The following is a 16,643-nucleotide window of genomic DNA, read 5'->3' as shown; positions in this document are numbered from 1 at the left end:
TTTTACATAAGGAATACATCCATTGAATGCACGAATGATAGCGTGTGACATTTCCATAAAGCATAATCCGTCTATCCGCCCTAACACTGCCCTATTTTCCTTACTTCCATCCCCTAGATACCGCGAGGCAAGCATACCGCCCGCACTGTGGCTCGAGCAATCACTAAACTCCTTCAGGGAAGCCATTCTAAACCTAAGTCAACCGAATCGACCACCGCAGCATGCATCATTGGAAAGGTACATCCGGCTTACGCCACAATCCGCCCTTTTGATCTTTGACAAGCACAATCTCACATTACACAAAACTTCCCTTTTCATCAGAACAACCAACTACGGCCAGCAGCAAACGACACCCGCATCGCCAGCCCCTGCACAACAGCGTAGTGGTGGTGGGATTAATGGACCCAATCAAACGGCAGCTCCCTCCGTGCCCGGCACGCCGAGCAGCGGTGTCAGCAATCACAACAGTACGGTTTCGCCGATGAAAAAGCATGTCCTGGACAATCTGGCCAAGCTGATGTGTGCCTGCGTGGTGATGAAAATCGAGGAGTTTACGCTGTACCGCGTGACGACGTCCGGGAACAAGCAGATGCCAAAGGAGTTCGTTTCGGGTAGGTGTAGGACGATGCGCGGGACACACAAACCGAGCCTCCCTTCCAAAAACATACCGTGGCGTTGTGTGCAATAATTTTAAATGTTTGTTTTCGTTTCACACCGGAACCATTGTTTCGTGTCCATATATGATGGCTATAACGGTACGCTACAAGCACAAAACAAGCGGAAGAAAGGTACCGGCCGTATGTGTGTTTACGGTTGATTCTGACCCTTTAGACTATGTTCCTTTCTCTATTCTGTATTTCTGATTTGTGTTACTATTGCTGCTAGTCTTAGCGAATTTGTTTAGCTCATCTATCCACCTACTCGTTAAGTGTTTTTGTAGCAAAATTTAAGAGATATCAGTGTACACGTTCTGTTCCTCATGCTCATCATCGCTAGACGATTCCTTCGCATCATCGCTGCCCTCGTCCGTATTGTGCCCATCGTCGCGAACCGTGTAGCTAACGAAGCGCACCGTAAAGAAGTAGAAAAACTCCACAATGCTTAGAATGCTCGCCCCGGTAAACAGCCCCAAAATGCCACCGATCGACACGACAACATCGATGTTTTCGCGCACAATCTGTCGGCGGTAGCGCTGGGTCGGATGAATCATCAGCTTCAGCTTAACCGAACGCTCTGGCTGATCGTTCATGTACGTGTGTCTGCCCACGATACGGATCTCATTCTCCTTGCAGGACGGATAGCAGTGGCAAGGAAAGCCGCCCGTATACCAGGGCTGCAAAATCCGCGTCGGCGGTGCAATCAGCCCAGCATTGTCCAAACATTGCATGCCGACGTACCCGCAAACGGAACCATTTTCGTGGCCTTTTGGGGAGTTTTGGAAGCAACAAATTAGATGAGCTGTTTTGACAAATGTCGTCACATACACACGAAAACTTGCCTGCGAGCATCATATTGTGGTGGAAACAATTGCACACACGCAGCTGGATCGATTTCAAACACTCGGTAACGCACACGCTGTAGCTGTACTTGGGGTAGCTAGTGTTGCCGAACGGTAGCGTATGCTCGTCCGGGAAGAGACAGCGCCGCACGTCAATGTCCACCGACCGTACCAGCGGATCGTTGACTATGTTCTGCAGTGTGAAGTAGATTTTCTCCTCATGTCCTTGAACGGTCTGCTGAAACTGTAGCCGGCGCAGCAGGATGTGTGGGATGTCGTCTTCGTTCATTAAGTGGGTCTGGATGGGGGAATGGACGAGAAAAGCGTGTTTCAGAAAAGTAAAGTTGGTTAATATCCCGAGTCGACTCCGATCCGAGACCGATCATTTCCGACTTCGTAAGGTATTCGGCCAGCATTATCCAGAGTCGTTCGGAATCGTCTGGAAGCGCCCGGAGCCATCCGGAGTCAGAGTCGTTAGTCATTCGGAGTCGTCTGAAGTCGTTGGGAATCATTTGGAGTCGTGAGGAGTCGTCCGGAGTCGTCCGGAGCCACCTGAAATCGTACGGAGTCGCCTGGAGTCGTCCGGAGTCATCCAGAGTCGCCTGGAGTCGACTTCGACGACATCGAACGACTCCAGACGAATCCAAATCCAAGCGACTCCGGACGACTTCGGATGGTTTCAGTCGATTCCGGACGACTAAAGACGAACGACTCCGGAGGACTCCTGATAACTACGGGGGTCTCCGGATGACTCTGACTCCGGACGACTTCTGATGACTCCGGACGACTTCTGATGACTCCGGACGACTCCGGATGATTGCAGTTGACTCCGGACGACCAAAGAAGACTCCGAATGACTACGGGCGACTCCCGATGACTCCGGGCGACTCCAGACGACTTCAGACGGCTCCGGACGGCTCCGGACAGCTTCGGACTGCTCCGAACGACTTCGAATGACTCCAGACGACTGCAACTGCGATCGACTTCGGGCGACTCAAGACGACTCCGAACGACTCAGGGCGACTTCTGATGACTCCAGGCGACTTCAGACGGTTCCGGACGGCTCCGGAGAGCTTCGGACAGCTCCGAACGACTTCTGATGACTCCAGACGACTTCAGACTAAGGACGACTTCGGACAACTGAAAATGATTCCCGACGATTTCAGACGACCCCGAATGATTACGGGCGACTCTAGACGACTCCGAGCGGAACTAGTATTGTCAGAATCGGACTAACAATAGCCGGACCGCAGTTATTGGTGCACTCCAAAGAGCACATCACTATCATCTCTCTCTCTCTCTTCTGTTTACCGTAACTGCATAATTGTAAGACAACAGCAGATCGCCATCAGGATGCTCCGTATCCATTTCCAGCGGCAGCCAACGTTTCCCATGTCTGTAGGAAAAGACTTACAGTTAGAGCTTATTTAGCTCTTAGACAAGGTTTTGTTAGCACCTTACTTTTCTACCGTTTGCAGCGAGTTAAGCAGATAGCACGTTCCGATCGTTGTTTCGATCGGTTGAAAGTAGCGACAGCAATCGAACGGCTTGTCATTCCATCGACACTCGCGGAACAGTGTGCTACAATTAGCACGCACCATGGCCGCTGCCTGGCTGTACCCATCCTTGGGGCACCTCATACAATCGTCACACTCCTCGTACATTGCACAGTAGCTACTTATCGAGCCTTCGTTGTACAGGTTGTGAAAGATAATGCGCAGCATATAGTCTTCCACGTCGTAGTTAAACTCCATTTCGTCGTTCGTCTGCAACGCGGCAAGGTACGACTGCAGCCCGGGATACACTTCCTTCACGTAGCCCATCTCGCAGACACCGACCGCCGGGAACACTATCGGCTCGGCCCGCGTATCTATGTTCTCCACCGCAATGCTGATGGTATCCGTCCGGAACAGCTCCATGTACGAGCGTATGAGCTGGACCGCAAAAACCCACGCAATTGAGGTGCAAACGAACCAGAACAGTCGCTCCGTTGGGTGGTACCGGCGGTTGACGATGTACCCGATACCGGCCAGCGATGCATTGTTGCAGTAGTCCACCAGGATGCGATAGAACGCACGACCCAGACGCAGTAAAAGTAACATTTTCTCTACACGGATGTACGGGCTTGAATGAGGAAAGCTTCTAGTTCTGAACAGGGCTTGTTTGTGGTTGCACGTGCGTGCGAAGAGCCCGTGTGTTGGTTGTGGCAGATCCATTCAATTAAAAATTAGAGCGACATGAATTTTACATTACTTCTTCGTCTTCTTCGTTGACCTTTAGCATTGAATGTGAAGTTAATGTTTCGTTTTTAATCATTTAGAATAATTAGTATTCATGGTTAAACAATAGGCTGTTGTTTTCGTTCCTCCTCTTGCATGCGATACTCTTTCCCTTATCTTGTTATTACATTTAATTATTTTATACGGATTGTTTTCGTACGCAGCGCAACATTTTCTAATCATTTCTATCGCTTTTGTTGTTGTTTTTAGCCGATCGGGACCGAGTACCACCGGATATGGCCACATTGCATGCGGAATTTACGTACTTCTACTATCCCGGGGACTTTGTATTTCCTTGTAAGTGGTTTTATGTAGACATACTATTCATTAAACAGCATAGAACATAATTTATCGATTATATCCCCCCCCTACCCACACAGTGCCGCCGTCGAAAGCGTTCGTTCACATCAATCCCGTACAAGTGCACTTCCACCTGGACAGTCTGCTCTGGCTCAGCTCATTCGTGCTGAACCTGCACGAAAGTCTCCTGCGCACGAACAACGTCACGAGCGGCCTCAACTCCCCGTCCACCCCGTCGAGCGGGGCGACGTCGGACGCGGAGCAGCAACCGAACATAATGTACATGGACGTGAAGGTGGAGTGCATTATGCCGCGCTTAATATTCGAAGCGTCGCCCGGCGCACCGCAGCAGCGTGATCGGCCCAAGGCAATGCACGTGGAGGTGTCCCGGTTTGCGCTGACGAACATTCGCGAGACGGGCTCGTCGCGGGCCGACCTAGCGCAGGCGATATCCTCCCTGCAGGAGGGTAGCCTTGTGTTCGGGTCGGGCTTTCCCTCAAAACCGGGCGATCTGTGTATCGTGACCGATCGCATACTGTCACACATTGCGGCAACGGACGTGGCCGGCGGGCTGAACGGACCACCGATGCTGAACGGGTCCGGTGCGGACGGGCTTCAGTCCGCGTTTAGCAATCTGACGCGCTACGCAACGTGGCGCGAGCCGCGGGATGTGTGGTGCCTAAAGCTGGACCCGGTGTGGGTCGAGTTTTACGGCGCGCGTTCGATCGGCCCGAGCCGTGCCATTCCGTTCGTCGATGCCGTGCCGGTAACGATCTGGCTGCACGGGCGCTCGGACGAAATGCCCGAACTGATGATCGGCCCGGGGGATACGGTCGCTGGCGGTGTTGAGCGGAACAGCGACGCCAGCAAGCGCATTCACAATAGCAATAATACCATCTCGAACAAGTCGAGCGAAAGCAGTCTGATACTGTCCGTGAGCAGTTTAAAACAATCACTAGATTTAGAGTCCACCCCGCTCGGTAGCGGTTACTGGAGTGGTGGTGTTGGTGGTGCGACGTTGGAAGATGAGAAACGGAAACGATTTTCCTCCGCGTCTGGGCAGGGCGGCGAGACACGGGTGCCGCCGCAGCTACCGCAAGCATTCCCGTCGGTCGAGGCGGACAGTGAGACGGACAATCGGACGGCCGATCTGCACGTGATCGCTCACGTTTCCAATCTAGTTAGTGTTCAAATCGATCATTATCAGTATCTGTTTTTGCTGCGGCTGGCAGAGGAGCTGACCGAGCTGGCCACCTTTCTGTCGCTTGATTCGAAGCGAATACTGCAAGCGGTAAGACAGTGAACCGTGATTATTAGACAATTCTTTTTAGACTGATCTCCCTATCTATCTTGTAGGCAAATACGGAAAAATCGATTATCGTTGGCTGTGTGATACCCCAGGTGGAAGTTTCGCTCGTCATGCCTTCACAAACGCCCGGCAAAGAATCGAGCGGCGGTGATGGCGAGAGCGTTTTGCCGGATTCGGCTAGTTTAGGTAAACATATGGTTGAAATAGATTAACACACGATCATCGCAAATGACCAAATCCATCCTCCTCTTCTTCCCGCTTCAGGTTCCGGGTGGCCAAATTCGATGGACCAAACAAGAAATTCTAACATTTTTAGCAGTACCGAATGTCCCTCCCCAATCGCAACCGAACCACCGGTGGAAGTACATCACATTTCCAATCCCAACACCCACGGGTACGCTATCTCGCACACTACAATCCTCTGCATCACACGTACTTACACTACGCTTAAATCCCCCTCTTGCTCGCTCGCGTTTCAGACACAACGTACAGATACAAAGCATACCGACGACCTCTTCCACGTCGGGCGTAGCCTCGGTCGAGACGCCCTCCTCCTCGTCGGTCGTGGTGACCGCACGGACCGTCGGTACGACGAGCGTCACCACCCCGATCCCCCAGCAGCCACAGCACATTCCGGTGCAGACGCAATCGAAGGTGGGACGCAACTCAACCACCGACTCATCCTCGTTCTCGAAGGACCTCAACTCGGGGCTAAGCTCCATGAAGAAGGGCTTCTCGCATCTGATGACGTCGATCGATTCGGCGCTGAAAACCAACACGTCCGACGACATTAGCGATACGCTGTCGGTGCAGTCGGATTTGAGCTCCGACTCGGAGCTGCAGCGCGTGCTGGAGGACACGGAGAAGACGACGGACTGTATGGACGCGATGTTTAAGCTGTACCCGTTCGGGCAGGAGAGCACGATCAAGATGGCACCGATCGAGGTGGCCAGCGAGGTGTGCGAGGATCCGTTCCTCTCGAACATGTCCTCCCCGTCCGACCCGTCCGAAAGCATCAGTCTGAAGCGGCGCGACATTGTGTCGATGGTGACGTTCAGGTTCGTTTGTGTGTGGGTATGTGGTGTTTTCATATAAACTAATGTTTTTCCTTTTTTTTGGTGATAGATTAACCACGGTGGAGGTGATACGCCAGAATGTTGGCAATGGTTCCTCGCTTCGATTGCAAGTGTCGGCGATAAGCTGTGATGAATGCGGTGCGATACCGTGGGATGAATTTCAGGTACGCTTACCCCTTCACGGGTTGGTTTTTGAGGAAAAAAAAATCCTTCAACTATCTATTAGAACACACACATACACACACCAGAACACAACAACCTTTCTCTCTTCGAACACTTTTCCTGTCTCTCTTTTCTCTTTACTACCATTTTCTCTGGTCTGGTTTTCCCTATCAATTGTTTCGATTACACTTTGTTCCTTTTGTTTCCTTGTTTTCACTCTGTGTGTGTTGTGTTTCCCCAAACAATAATCATGATAATCGATAATCTGGTATGGTGGTTTCACCACTTCATTCGAACGTTGTATTTCCGGTTCTTTGTTCCTCCTTCTTTTCTTTTCGGTGTCTATTATATCGAATACTTCCCGCAATTGTTATCTGATGTTAACAGTAATCGATGATTTACGATAATGAGAATCGCACTATACTTTGTACCTTCATCGCAAAACACTTTAATCTGGCCGTAAATCATCGTTTAAATATGCATCTTTTATCTCCTCCTTCCCCCCGATATGATATCCCCCCTCTTGTACATAAGACTCCTCATATATTGCGAAATATATCTGTCATGATGTGCTCAATGTCTGCTAAAATGGATGGCTAAAATGCATATCGAGCTTCAAAATAAGTACCACCGGTAGCTCAAAAGGCCGCGGAACGGCGCGTGCATTGAGTGGGAATATGCGAAAGGCTTAAAGATCTGTTTTATTCATTTTTTCCCTTTTCTCTTTCATCTTCTTTATTTTGTGCTAAACTGAATTGTAACTGCACACTACTATTCGAGTATTGTATATCAATTAAATCAAATTGGCATGTTTCGTTTTGAAATTCAATCATTTTTTGTAAAATTTTAGTCTTTTTTCATCCATTTATGCACACGTTTCCATTCTCCAGTATGTTTCTTTCTTTCTTTTTGCTCCATTGGCACCACGCGTCTCTTTTACGTACATCTTCTTCTGTTTCTCTTATCCAGTTTATCCTTCTTTTCTGTTTGCTCCCTGTTTTCATTCCTCTGTTTCTCTACTCGTGCTAGCTAAAATATGACCAAATATCTTACAATTATACTAACCATATTTATATATATGCTACTATATTATATACATACATAATCCGAAAACTATCCGAGTGTTAATGTTGTTGAAACATATTTTTCTTTTCTTTTTTCTTTTTTTGCATGCTTTCTTCTATCATCTCTATCTTGTATAACCAAAAAAACCAAAACAAAAAACAAACAAAACAATAATCAAACCGAATAACAATCGACGATCGTGGTGTGAATTACCTGAATGAAAAACAAAACAAAAAAATACTTAAACGGTATCAACCGAAAACGAACACAACACAACACACTGCAATACTACTGTGATAACTTACCTGCACCTGCAACACGTGTGCCACAAAAAACACACACCAATTTACAATCATACTTTTGTAATTATTCAAAATATTGCAACATATGTCTTACTCGCCACACTACTGAATGTGGGATTGTCCTCTGTGCAAATGCCACGATCCTTGTTGCTCATCGCTCATGCTGTGGCTATGCGCTACACAACTCCCGTTGCAACCAATATATACTTCATTGGGCATATTTGCTATTATTACAAAAAAAAAACAATTACGATCCATATCCTATTCTACAATTATGGATGTTGCTGTTGGTTGCTCGCTCGCGATGGTTCTAATCAACATATACACATATATCGATGTTGTGTTTCCTTTGGTGCGTTTGCGTCTCTGTCTCTTTTTGTGTCTCTTTCTCTGTGTGTGTGTGTGTTTGTGCTGTGTATGTATGTCGTTTTCATACAATGTAATCAAAACCAAACCATCGTTGCACTGCCATCATCAAACGAAATGCTCACACTTGTTGGCTGAATCCATAATTTACACATAAATACACGCCACGCCACCGAAAAAAAGGGTGGCCACCGCAACAGCAAGGTATCTATATTTGTTCCACTAGTACTTTTGTATATGTTTTGTTTGTATGTTACAAACTGTGTATGATTTTAAAGCGTTATTTTGTTTCTGTTTCGGTGTTTTGTGTTTTATCATTTCTTTTTATATTTTTAACTTGTTTTGTTCATTTTTTTATCAATGCAAGGCAGTCGCGCCTTGTTGCGCTGTGTTGAACATTGTAGTTGATGGAAAGAGAGATTCGTTTGTTTTTTTTCTGTGTGTGAAATATGTTGAACCATTCAGTGGTCCACCCTCCTCTGCCTTCTATGTGTTTATGGCAGCTATTTGGCAGCTGAAGTAAAGAAAGCATGTACGAGGTTTTACTTTTCCATGTGTGTCCTTGCGCTGTTTAAGATAAGCCCACACTATGCACAAATGATGTTGAAAATACTCACGAATGAACAATCCTCAAAGTGTAGTCACCATCTCCAATTGTAACACTGACCCAGTACAGACAATTGATTGCAAACTCTTCTGCATCTGCTTGAATTCTAGTCTCTTAATTGCTGGTAGGAGTAGAGGTCTGAAGTAGAGTATAACATGCGCTTAAGAACGCATCCTAGTATAGTATGATTATAACCAACTACTGTAGGCAGTTTTCAGGGAAATTGGATCAGTAAAGTAGACACTTCAAAGCATTTGAAAGCCTTCCAATTATATCGCTTGCTTACCCAAACACGTTCTAGGAGCTCACTGTATGCGCTCAACAACCAATCAGGCCGTCACGATAGTAGTATGGTCAGTTTTTCTGACTGTTTTATTTCTAGGATATAGTGCAGATGCATGTGTTTCTCCTTTTCTTCCGTAAGGTTGTGCGCAGTTTTTTATTCTTTTTATCACCTTTAACAAATTAAACCCATATTTTGAATGTCTATCACATCCATTTTATCGTCTATCACTCGAAAACAGCACCCGCCCCAGAAATCAGTACGATTTTCTCACTCACGATTTTCCTCACCCACATTTTGTGTACAGTATATTATTATTGTGTCAGCCAAGTCAGTCTATTAGAAATAGAACTCTTTATATTCCGTTTCATTGTTTGTTGTAATCTCTCTTTCTGCTACGATGTGTCGCTGTTTACTTCTCTCTCTCGTTTTTACTCTATATACGCTCTCTTTTCTATTCTGTTTTCACTTTCACTTTTCTTGAAATTATATATTTATTTTTGGTTTTCTAATTTGCCTACAACTAATTCCGTTTGATGCTTCTTTACACTTTCTTTGTCTTTAAACTATCTCTTTATACTTCTTTTACATAACTACTTCGTTTTCTCTAGCGATTTACACTTACAATCTTGTTTTGCCAGATATGAAAATATAAAAATGTTGGCCAAGACCATGCAGTTAATAGTTTTTTTTCTTTCTTTTCCATTTATTTCTTTTTCCCCACTTCCCACTTTTTCTTTCGACTTGTTCAAATTCAATTGCCGAAAATGGCTGTGTTTGACGCTTTTCATAATGTGTAAATTTGAAACAAATCTGGATGAAATTATACAAATGCGCCTCCCTGCGCGACCACCATGATGGGCCACTCTCAACGCTGTTTGAAATGCGAAACCCAACTCCCACCCTTGTTGCCCATCGTATACGACGCACCTACTCACCACCAGACCAAGTTCGGAACTAGATGTAGAGCATGGAACATTGCACCGCATAATCCGGAAGCACCGCCTTGTGTTGCGATTAGATTAGAGGAAGAGCTCACCCTGCCGGCCGACTCGTGCAAAATCACTGACAAGAAGACAATCCTGAGGTAATGACGACAAATGCTGGGGAAATGGACTGCAAGTATGAGTAAGGGGACTGGGTCTATGAAAACGTAGGGAAATTAGGATGAAGTGTGTACAACAGCGATTCTTGGCGTTTTTTTGTTGGTCCTTTCTTGATCATGTAACATTTCTCCCTGTCTTTACCTTGCGTGTGCCTTATAAACTAGCTGGTTCAAGCGGAAGCTAAACGTCGAAGTGAAGGATATCGATCTGCAGCTCTCGATGAGCACCGTCGTCGGGCTGGGCGATCTGGCGGAGGATGAGGTGATACCGACGCCCATACCGATGGAGGTGACGGTGGAGAACGTGAAGATCAATCTGATCGAGGATCGGCCCCCGGTGAACATAACCTCGCCCGGGACGCTGCCGGTAAACCTTGCCATCGGCCGGGTGCTGCTGACACGGGACGAGGCGGGCGTGTTTTACGTGCAGCCCACGTTCGGCAGCAAGGCGGACGATGCGGTGGACGGTGGCGGCAAGCGCAAGCTGAACCGCTCCGACACCGAGGTACGGCGGGAACGCGACCGGGAGGTGAAATCGTTGCATCTGGTGTTGCAGCAGCTGAAGCTGGACAACGACAGCCTGAAGAAACAGCTCACAGACAATGAGAAGACGGCGGAAAGCAATCGGTAAGAGAAGAGGAAAATTAATTTTGCACATTTAAATGGATATTACATTAACAATTATCTCTCTTTTTTGTAGAATGAAAGTACGGCAAGATAATGAGATGCTGAAGAACTACCTGAAGGCGGCCCAGGACGACATTACGACGCTGCTGGACGAAAAGCGCACCCTGATGGCGACGATCAAATCGTTGCAGGATCAGCTCACCTCGCTGAGTGACGTCCAGCTGGGGCAGCAGGATGGCAAAAGATAGCACAACTGTATGGACTGTATACAGTGCTGCGGTGAAAATCCATTCTAAAGCGATGGAAGCGTTTCCCCCGGTCGGTTTATGTTTATGAAAGAGTGTACTATCGGCACACATCACCATCACCAGCTGCCAATGTGCGCTTTTGAAAACAAGCTAAACCCCGGGGGAAAAGTGGTGGTGGTATAGGGCAATTGGTGGACTTTTAGTCAGAAGAGTGATCGAAAGGCAACGGAAATTTGTTTTGGGAGAGTTTACCATCTTTTTCACACGTGTTCTCGGTTCCAACTGTAGGCGTTCCGCAATGTGTACAATGGGCTGTATTGGTCTTGTAATTTTTAAAATGTTATGTTTTATTGTTCTCTTTATTTTGTTGATAATTTATAGGCATGAAATTTTATTCTATCGAGAACTGCATCCATGAACTGAACCGTGAAGATACACCAAAAAAATGAAAATGAAAAGAGAAAGAAAAAGGGAACAAAACATGTGTGCCGTGCCAGAGATAGTCCGCATCATACTTTTACCCCACCGTTATGTAGCATGTATGAGTAAACAGTCTAACGAGCAAGCTTGTACAAGGCGAACAAGCGAATTGATCCATTCTGCGTCTTACAGGGTTTTCCAGGAGTTCTCATAGCTGTGGGACACTTTTTTTTACTCTTTCATACGTGAAATGAATTTAAAGTAATGGGAATTGGACTCTATAGCACCCTTAATGGACAAAACCAATAGGAATTTTCAAGGAGCCTGTTCAAAAAAGGAACCAAAGAATCCAATTGCCGTCATATGAAGTTCACTTCCAATAAGAAAGAGTCAAGGAAGTGTCCCCGACAGCTATGAGAACGCTTGGAAAACGCTGTAAGATAATCGCCCTAAAAAGTATTCAGTTGGAAAATGGTTGTTTTTTGTTTCTATACCTTTGGTTGTTTTATTTTTATACTAATCCGCTAGAAATTAACTTTTTCAAGTTTTGCCATTATTCGTAATTAGTTAAAAAAAAAACGGTTAAACCAAAATGTGAAGGGGCAAGTACGGTAACGAAAAATTGTGTGGAGAATGCACAAGAATAAAAACACACACACTCGCTCTAGCAATAAGCAAAGAAAAGCACTGGAACGATCGATAAAAAGAGAGAGTGAGAGAGCGCGGGAAACCCGATGTGAAATTAAACTCTAATCGTTGTGTTAATTATACACCCATTCCTTCCAAAAAAACAGAACCACGTTGTGAATAGCAATTGCTGCACTAAACTGCACACTCTGTGTGTTGGCTACACACATTCTTTGTAACATGCGCATGTATCGCGAATTGTAAATGATTCAACAAACCAATTCCTAAGCCGCCCCAAGCCAAGATGATTCTGTGTGTGTGTGATATTAAGTTTACCCGCGTGCGCTTCTGTTCTGCTCGGCTCGCTGTGTCGCGTGTGTGTTCTGTAATTTAGAAACAAAAAAGAGTAAAACAACAAACAAACCAGCAAGCTTTAAGCGGAAAAGCTATCGAGCGGGGTTTAAGAAGAGGAGGAGGAAGAAGAAAAGGAAAACGAAGCATCTTATTAAAGTTAACCATTCCCGTAATGATCACGCAGAGAAGATACGGCAACAGGAGAACAGTCAACAGCATGAGACAGATATACATATATATTTAGGATAGGATTTCGCAATACACAACCACCACCACACACAAGGAGGGGGGGGTATAGGTAGGGGGTGGTATATTCTAGGCATAATGTTGTTCCGTTGCGTTCGGTTACATGTTCATACAGCCGGTAGGGTACGAATTAACAAAAAGAAACATTGCACTAGTGTGTTAAGCGGTGTGCAACCATTCCCAGAAGCAACGTAACGTTCGGTTTTAGTTTAGTTCCCTCTTACTCCTCGTACACGTGATACACGATCAACCCAATCCTCCGTAGTTAGTTTGTTGTACAAAAGCAAAAGAAACGTATGTCTGTGTGTGTGTGCGTGTCTGTGAAACTATTTTGAAACGAACTCAGCAAAACGCGGGAACGAATTATACAACCAAACTTAGACAGACGGACAGACCGATAGAGGCAGCCTAAACATTAGAATAGGAATATGAACCAAATATATTATACACGATGGTTGGCATTAAGAGAAGCGTACGGGAAGAATAGATAGGTTGCGCGTGGTGGTGCCCTGCCCACCATCCCCTCCCAAACTCCGTCGCACGCGATGTTGTTCACTTCGTTTCCTTTCTCAAGAGCGTTTTAAATACGAATATTGCGAATGGAATGGCAGGGCTGGATGGTGTGGCACCGGATTGAAAGACTTTAACTAATTGTGCTTAAGGCGTACGTACACTAAGCAGCAACGATGTCACTACACACACACACACACACACACACACACGCACACGCACACCGTACACTAACGATCGTTAGGTTTAAAGGATTGCAAAGAAACATGTGATTGATGAGACATTATAGGCAAAGGGGGCCATTAATATCTGCACCGCCGCCTCTTTCCGAGCTGGTACAGAAGCAACAGAAAAGAAAAACCCCAATCACAGCACAGCACACCTTCGTCCACCGTATAATCCGAACCCACTAAGGGCACAGGGCGTACGCGCCTGTTTCCCATATACCCTTTTTGAAAACACACACCGATCACACAAAACATCGGTACACAAACCTATACACACTGAGAAAGCGAGAGAGAAAGCGCAGAACACGCAGGAGGAAGAGGCGGACGTTCCACGGCACACTGGAAAGGAAAGGATCTCCCCTCCCCAACAGTCTAACGTGTTACAGAATAGAAACATATTTACCGATTATAACAGTTACCTATCTATTGGATTCAATAAAACCGAAAACACAAGCCACGATAGATGCCTCTGGTGGATGAAGAAAAGAAAGAACCGCTTTGGGAGGTCGTCACGAGCGCTGAATGCGATGTGGGCAATATAGCTCATCTAATATTGAAGACGACATGACGCCCCGCAACACGGCTAATTCACTTTCCATGCTGCGAAAAAGTGACTGCTTTAATAATTAATTTCACGCAGAAAACGAACGCGGCATCGCCCGCCAGGCGACGAACCCCTGCTTCGTCAGATCACGCTCAACGATGGTGGTGGTAAAAGCATTCCGCGTCTTGTACCGCATCCTGGTCGATTACTGCTCCAACTGTTCGCTGGCCGGCGTGGGGTACATCTCCAACCGGAAGTACCACTGGACCGAGCGCCTATTCTGGATGGCATGCGTGCTGTTCGCTTGGACCGGCTCGTACATGCTGATCAACACGTACATGGAGCTGTTCCGCAAGGATGCGGTCAGCATCGTGGTGGAGAATCTGGATCCGCGCAAAGACATTGCCCACTTCCCGTCGGTGGGCGTCTGTGAGATGGGCTACACCAAGCAGCAGTACGATGCGCTCCAGCAGGTGATCGAAGGGTTGCGCACGACCGAGGAGATGGAGTACAACTACGATGTGGAGGAGTTTATGTTGCGCCTGATCTACCACAACCTGTACAACTACGGCTCGATCAAGTCGTACTGTGCGATGTACAAGGACTGTGACGACTGTGTCAAGTGTCCGGTGGATGGGTATCCAAGGTTCTCGAACGCGGTGCGGGCGAACTGTTCCCAGCTGTTTGATGAGTGCCGCTGGAATGGGAAGTTGTTTGATTGTTGTCGCTACTTCCGGCCGATCCAGACGACGATGGGCTCGTGCTTTCTGCTCAACTCCATACAGACTGTTAGCAAGTAATTGGAAGTGGAGTGGGTTTTGGCGTTGGAGTTCCAAAATGACACTAAATTCTTCCATGCAGATATGGGCCACAGTGGTTGCGGATGGATATGAGCATGGCATCGCCGAAGGGAGAGCTGCAGTTGAACTTTAGCCGAGCTACAACGGTGAGGAAGGCAGTGGAAATGTAGTTGATGCATCTCTAAGCTCTTTTACATACTTTTAAGGCATACGTCCAGAACGAAGAAGACATCCCGCATATGCTGCTAACCACGCTCCAGTTCAACCAGATGCCGGAAGGGTACGCTGGGAAGATCTACATCACCGTCCAGAGCATCGCAAACGATCCGCTAGTTCGAACGGTTGACAAAAGTGTGCGGCGGTGCGTTTTCCCCGACGAAGGGACCGACCACCGGTACGCCAAGTACAGCTACAGTGTGTGCGTGACGGAGTGTCTGAAGACGGCGCAGATCAAAACGTGCAACTGTTGCCACCATAACATGCTGCTTGGAAGTACTGGAAGTAGTGTGAGTAGTGGTAGTAGTACAGCAGTATCACACATCCCTTTTTTCCAGAGAACGATAGAAGTCCCGTCTGCGGGTACGATGGGCTAAACTGTCTCGACCAGCGCGATCTGATGTTTCCTCAGACGACCATCATGCAGCCGTGGCGCACGAACGGGCTGGTGTGCGATTGCTTCCCTTCCTGTACCGAGCACGAGATACGTATCATAGGACGCGAAACGGACATGGAAGCACGGACCGGACGCTCGGTACTGATCAAGATTATGAGCCTACCGTCGCAGCGCTACCGGCGCCAGATCGTGCGCGAAGACATCGATGTGGTCGTGTCGATCGGTGGCATATTGGGGCTGTTTACCGGGGCGAGTATTCTGAGCTTGGTGGAGTTTATCTACTTCTTTACGGTGCGGTTCGGGTCGTACGTGGTGACCGAAATTAAGGAGGAAGAAAGTGCCGATGATGAGTCGGATGAGCATGACAAACAGGACAATCGGAAGGCATTGCAGCATGGTTAAAATCTAACTGGATTTTGAATTTCAATAGATGTGATTTAGACAAGTTTTAATGCTTGGTTGTTACCATTCGCTTGAGGTTTTATAGGAATTTGGAGTGTGACCTGCAAATCGCTTTTTGGGATATGCTTTTTTCCTTTATTTTTGGATTTTTTACAAAGCTGCAGTGGGGTCTTAAGCTCAGAATTCAGGTCTGAAGATAGTTCCAAGGGGCCTGTATAAGACACGTGCTACAATCTAGCTCCGAGATAGAGTCCTAGTTCCAAAGCCTGGATATCTTTGGAAGTTTGGAGAAAGTTTGAAAGGATTATCAGGTCTCGCATAGGGACCCTGGAGAACATCCAGTTCCATGATTTCCCCATTTTCCGCTTGTGTACGCCTCAGAGTTTACAGACACATCAGAATTACACTTCAAAGTCCTAACACCTGCCCACAAGCACTAGTTTAATACAAATTCTTCATATTTGCTGCAAGTTTTGCAAAAAAAACCCCGAAGTACTTAAATTCAGAAAGAAAGTAACTCCTCGCTACCCCTCCTTCCAACATACCAAGCTCCTACCAGCTCTGTCCCCTCTCCAAACCCAAACCGACCAGAAAACTTGCGCAAAAAAACTGTAAAACAGGTCACCGCCACCAAACCGAGCGTTGCCACGGGCAACGATACCTGGTTATTTGG

The 16,643-nt window shown here is 46.8% G+C and overlaps 4 protein-coding genes across 4 annotated transcripts in view; 3 read left to right on the top strand and 1 right to left on the bottom strand.

Moving 5' to 3' along the window:
• The window catches only part of LOC121595515 (UHRF1-binding protein 1-like), a 29,113-nt gene extending 15,511 nt beyond the window's left edge, over nucleotides 1–13,602 (top strand). Inside the window, 13 exon segments of the mRNA XM_041919550.1 lie at nucleotides 118–237; nucleotides 322–611; nucleotides 768–788; nucleotides 3,988–4,074; nucleotides 4,158–5,368; nucleotides 5,434–5,572; nucleotides 5,651–5,780; nucleotides 5,866–6,444; nucleotides 6,512–6,626; nucleotides 8,541–8,561; nucleotides 10,192–10,334; nucleotides 10,518–10,979; nucleotides 11,053–13,602. Coding sequence (XP_041775484.1) covers nucleotides 118–237; nucleotides 322–611; nucleotides 768–788; nucleotides 3,988–4,074; nucleotides 4,158–5,368; nucleotides 5,434–5,572; nucleotides 5,651–5,780; nucleotides 5,866–6,444; nucleotides 6,512–6,626; nucleotides 8,541–8,561; nucleotides 10,192–10,334; nucleotides 10,518–10,979; nucleotides 11,053–11,275 — 3,541 coding nt within the window. The 3' untranslated portion in view covers nucleotides 11,276–13,602.
• LOC121595528 lies at nucleotides 2,735–3,948 on the bottom strand. Its single transcript, XM_041919566.1, has one exon. It carries the CDS (start codon nucleotides 3,712–3,714, stop codon nucleotides 2,956–2,958), a length of 759 nt encoding a protein of 252 aa, XP_041775500.1. The 5' UTR covers nucleotides 3,715–3,948; the 3' UTR covers nucleotides 2,735–2,955.
• Nucleotides 13,603–14,313: 711 nt separating the features above from the next.
• LOC121595467 lies at nucleotides 14,314–15,125 on the top strand. The gene is made up of 2 exons (XM_041919483.1): nucleotides 14,314–14,951; nucleotides 15,017–15,125. The coding sequence occupies exons 1-2, from the start codon at nucleotides 14,314–14,316 to the stop codon at nucleotides 15,123–15,125; spliced, it is 747 nt and encodes a 248-aa protein (XP_041775417.1).
• On the top strand, nucleotides 15,121–16,548 carry LOC121595529 (pickpocket protein 28-like). Its single transcript, XM_041919567.1, has 2 exons — nucleotides 15,121–15,447; nucleotides 15,510–16,548. The coding sequence occupies exons 1-2, from the start codon at nucleotides 15,195–15,197 to the stop codon at nucleotides 15,968–15,970; spliced, it is 714 nt and encodes a 237-aa protein (XP_041775501.1). The 5' UTR covers nucleotides 15,121–15,194; the 3' UTR covers nucleotides 15,971–16,548.
• The last annotated feature ends 95 nt before the right edge of the window (nucleotides 16,549–16,643 follow it).

Source organism: Anopheles merus, chromosome 3R, assembly GCF_017562075.2.
Source record: "Anopheles merus strain MAF chromosome 3R, AmerM5.1, whole genome shotgun sequence".
Taxonomy (NCBI): domain Eukaryota; kingdom Metazoa; phylum Arthropoda; class Insecta; order Diptera; family Culicidae; genus Anopheles; species Anopheles merus.
The sequence above is the reverse complement of the archived record's forward strand: the minus strand, read 5'-3'. Positions and strand labels throughout refer to the sequence as shown.

Coding starts and splice junctions, on each gene's coding strand:
- LOC121595528 (XM_041919566.1), bottom strand. CDS start 3,714: ATGGATCTGCCACAACCAACACACGGGCTCTTCGCACGCACGTGCAAC.
- LOC121595467 (XM_041919483.1), top strand. CDS start 14,314: ATGGTGGTGGTAAAAGCATTCCGCGTCTTGTACCGCATCCTGGTCGAT. Junction 14,952..15,016: donor TCCATACAGACTGTTAGCAA/GTAATTGGAAGT, acceptor TCTTCCATGCAG/ATATGGGCCACAGTGGTTGC.
- LOC121595529 (XM_041919567.1), top strand. CDS start 15,195: ATGCTGCTAACCACGCTCCAGTTCAACCAGATGCCGGAAGGGTACGCT. Junction 15,448..15,509: donor CCATAACATGCTGCTTGGAA/GTACTGGAAGTA, acceptor CCTTTTTTCCAG/AGAACGATAGAAGTCCCGTC.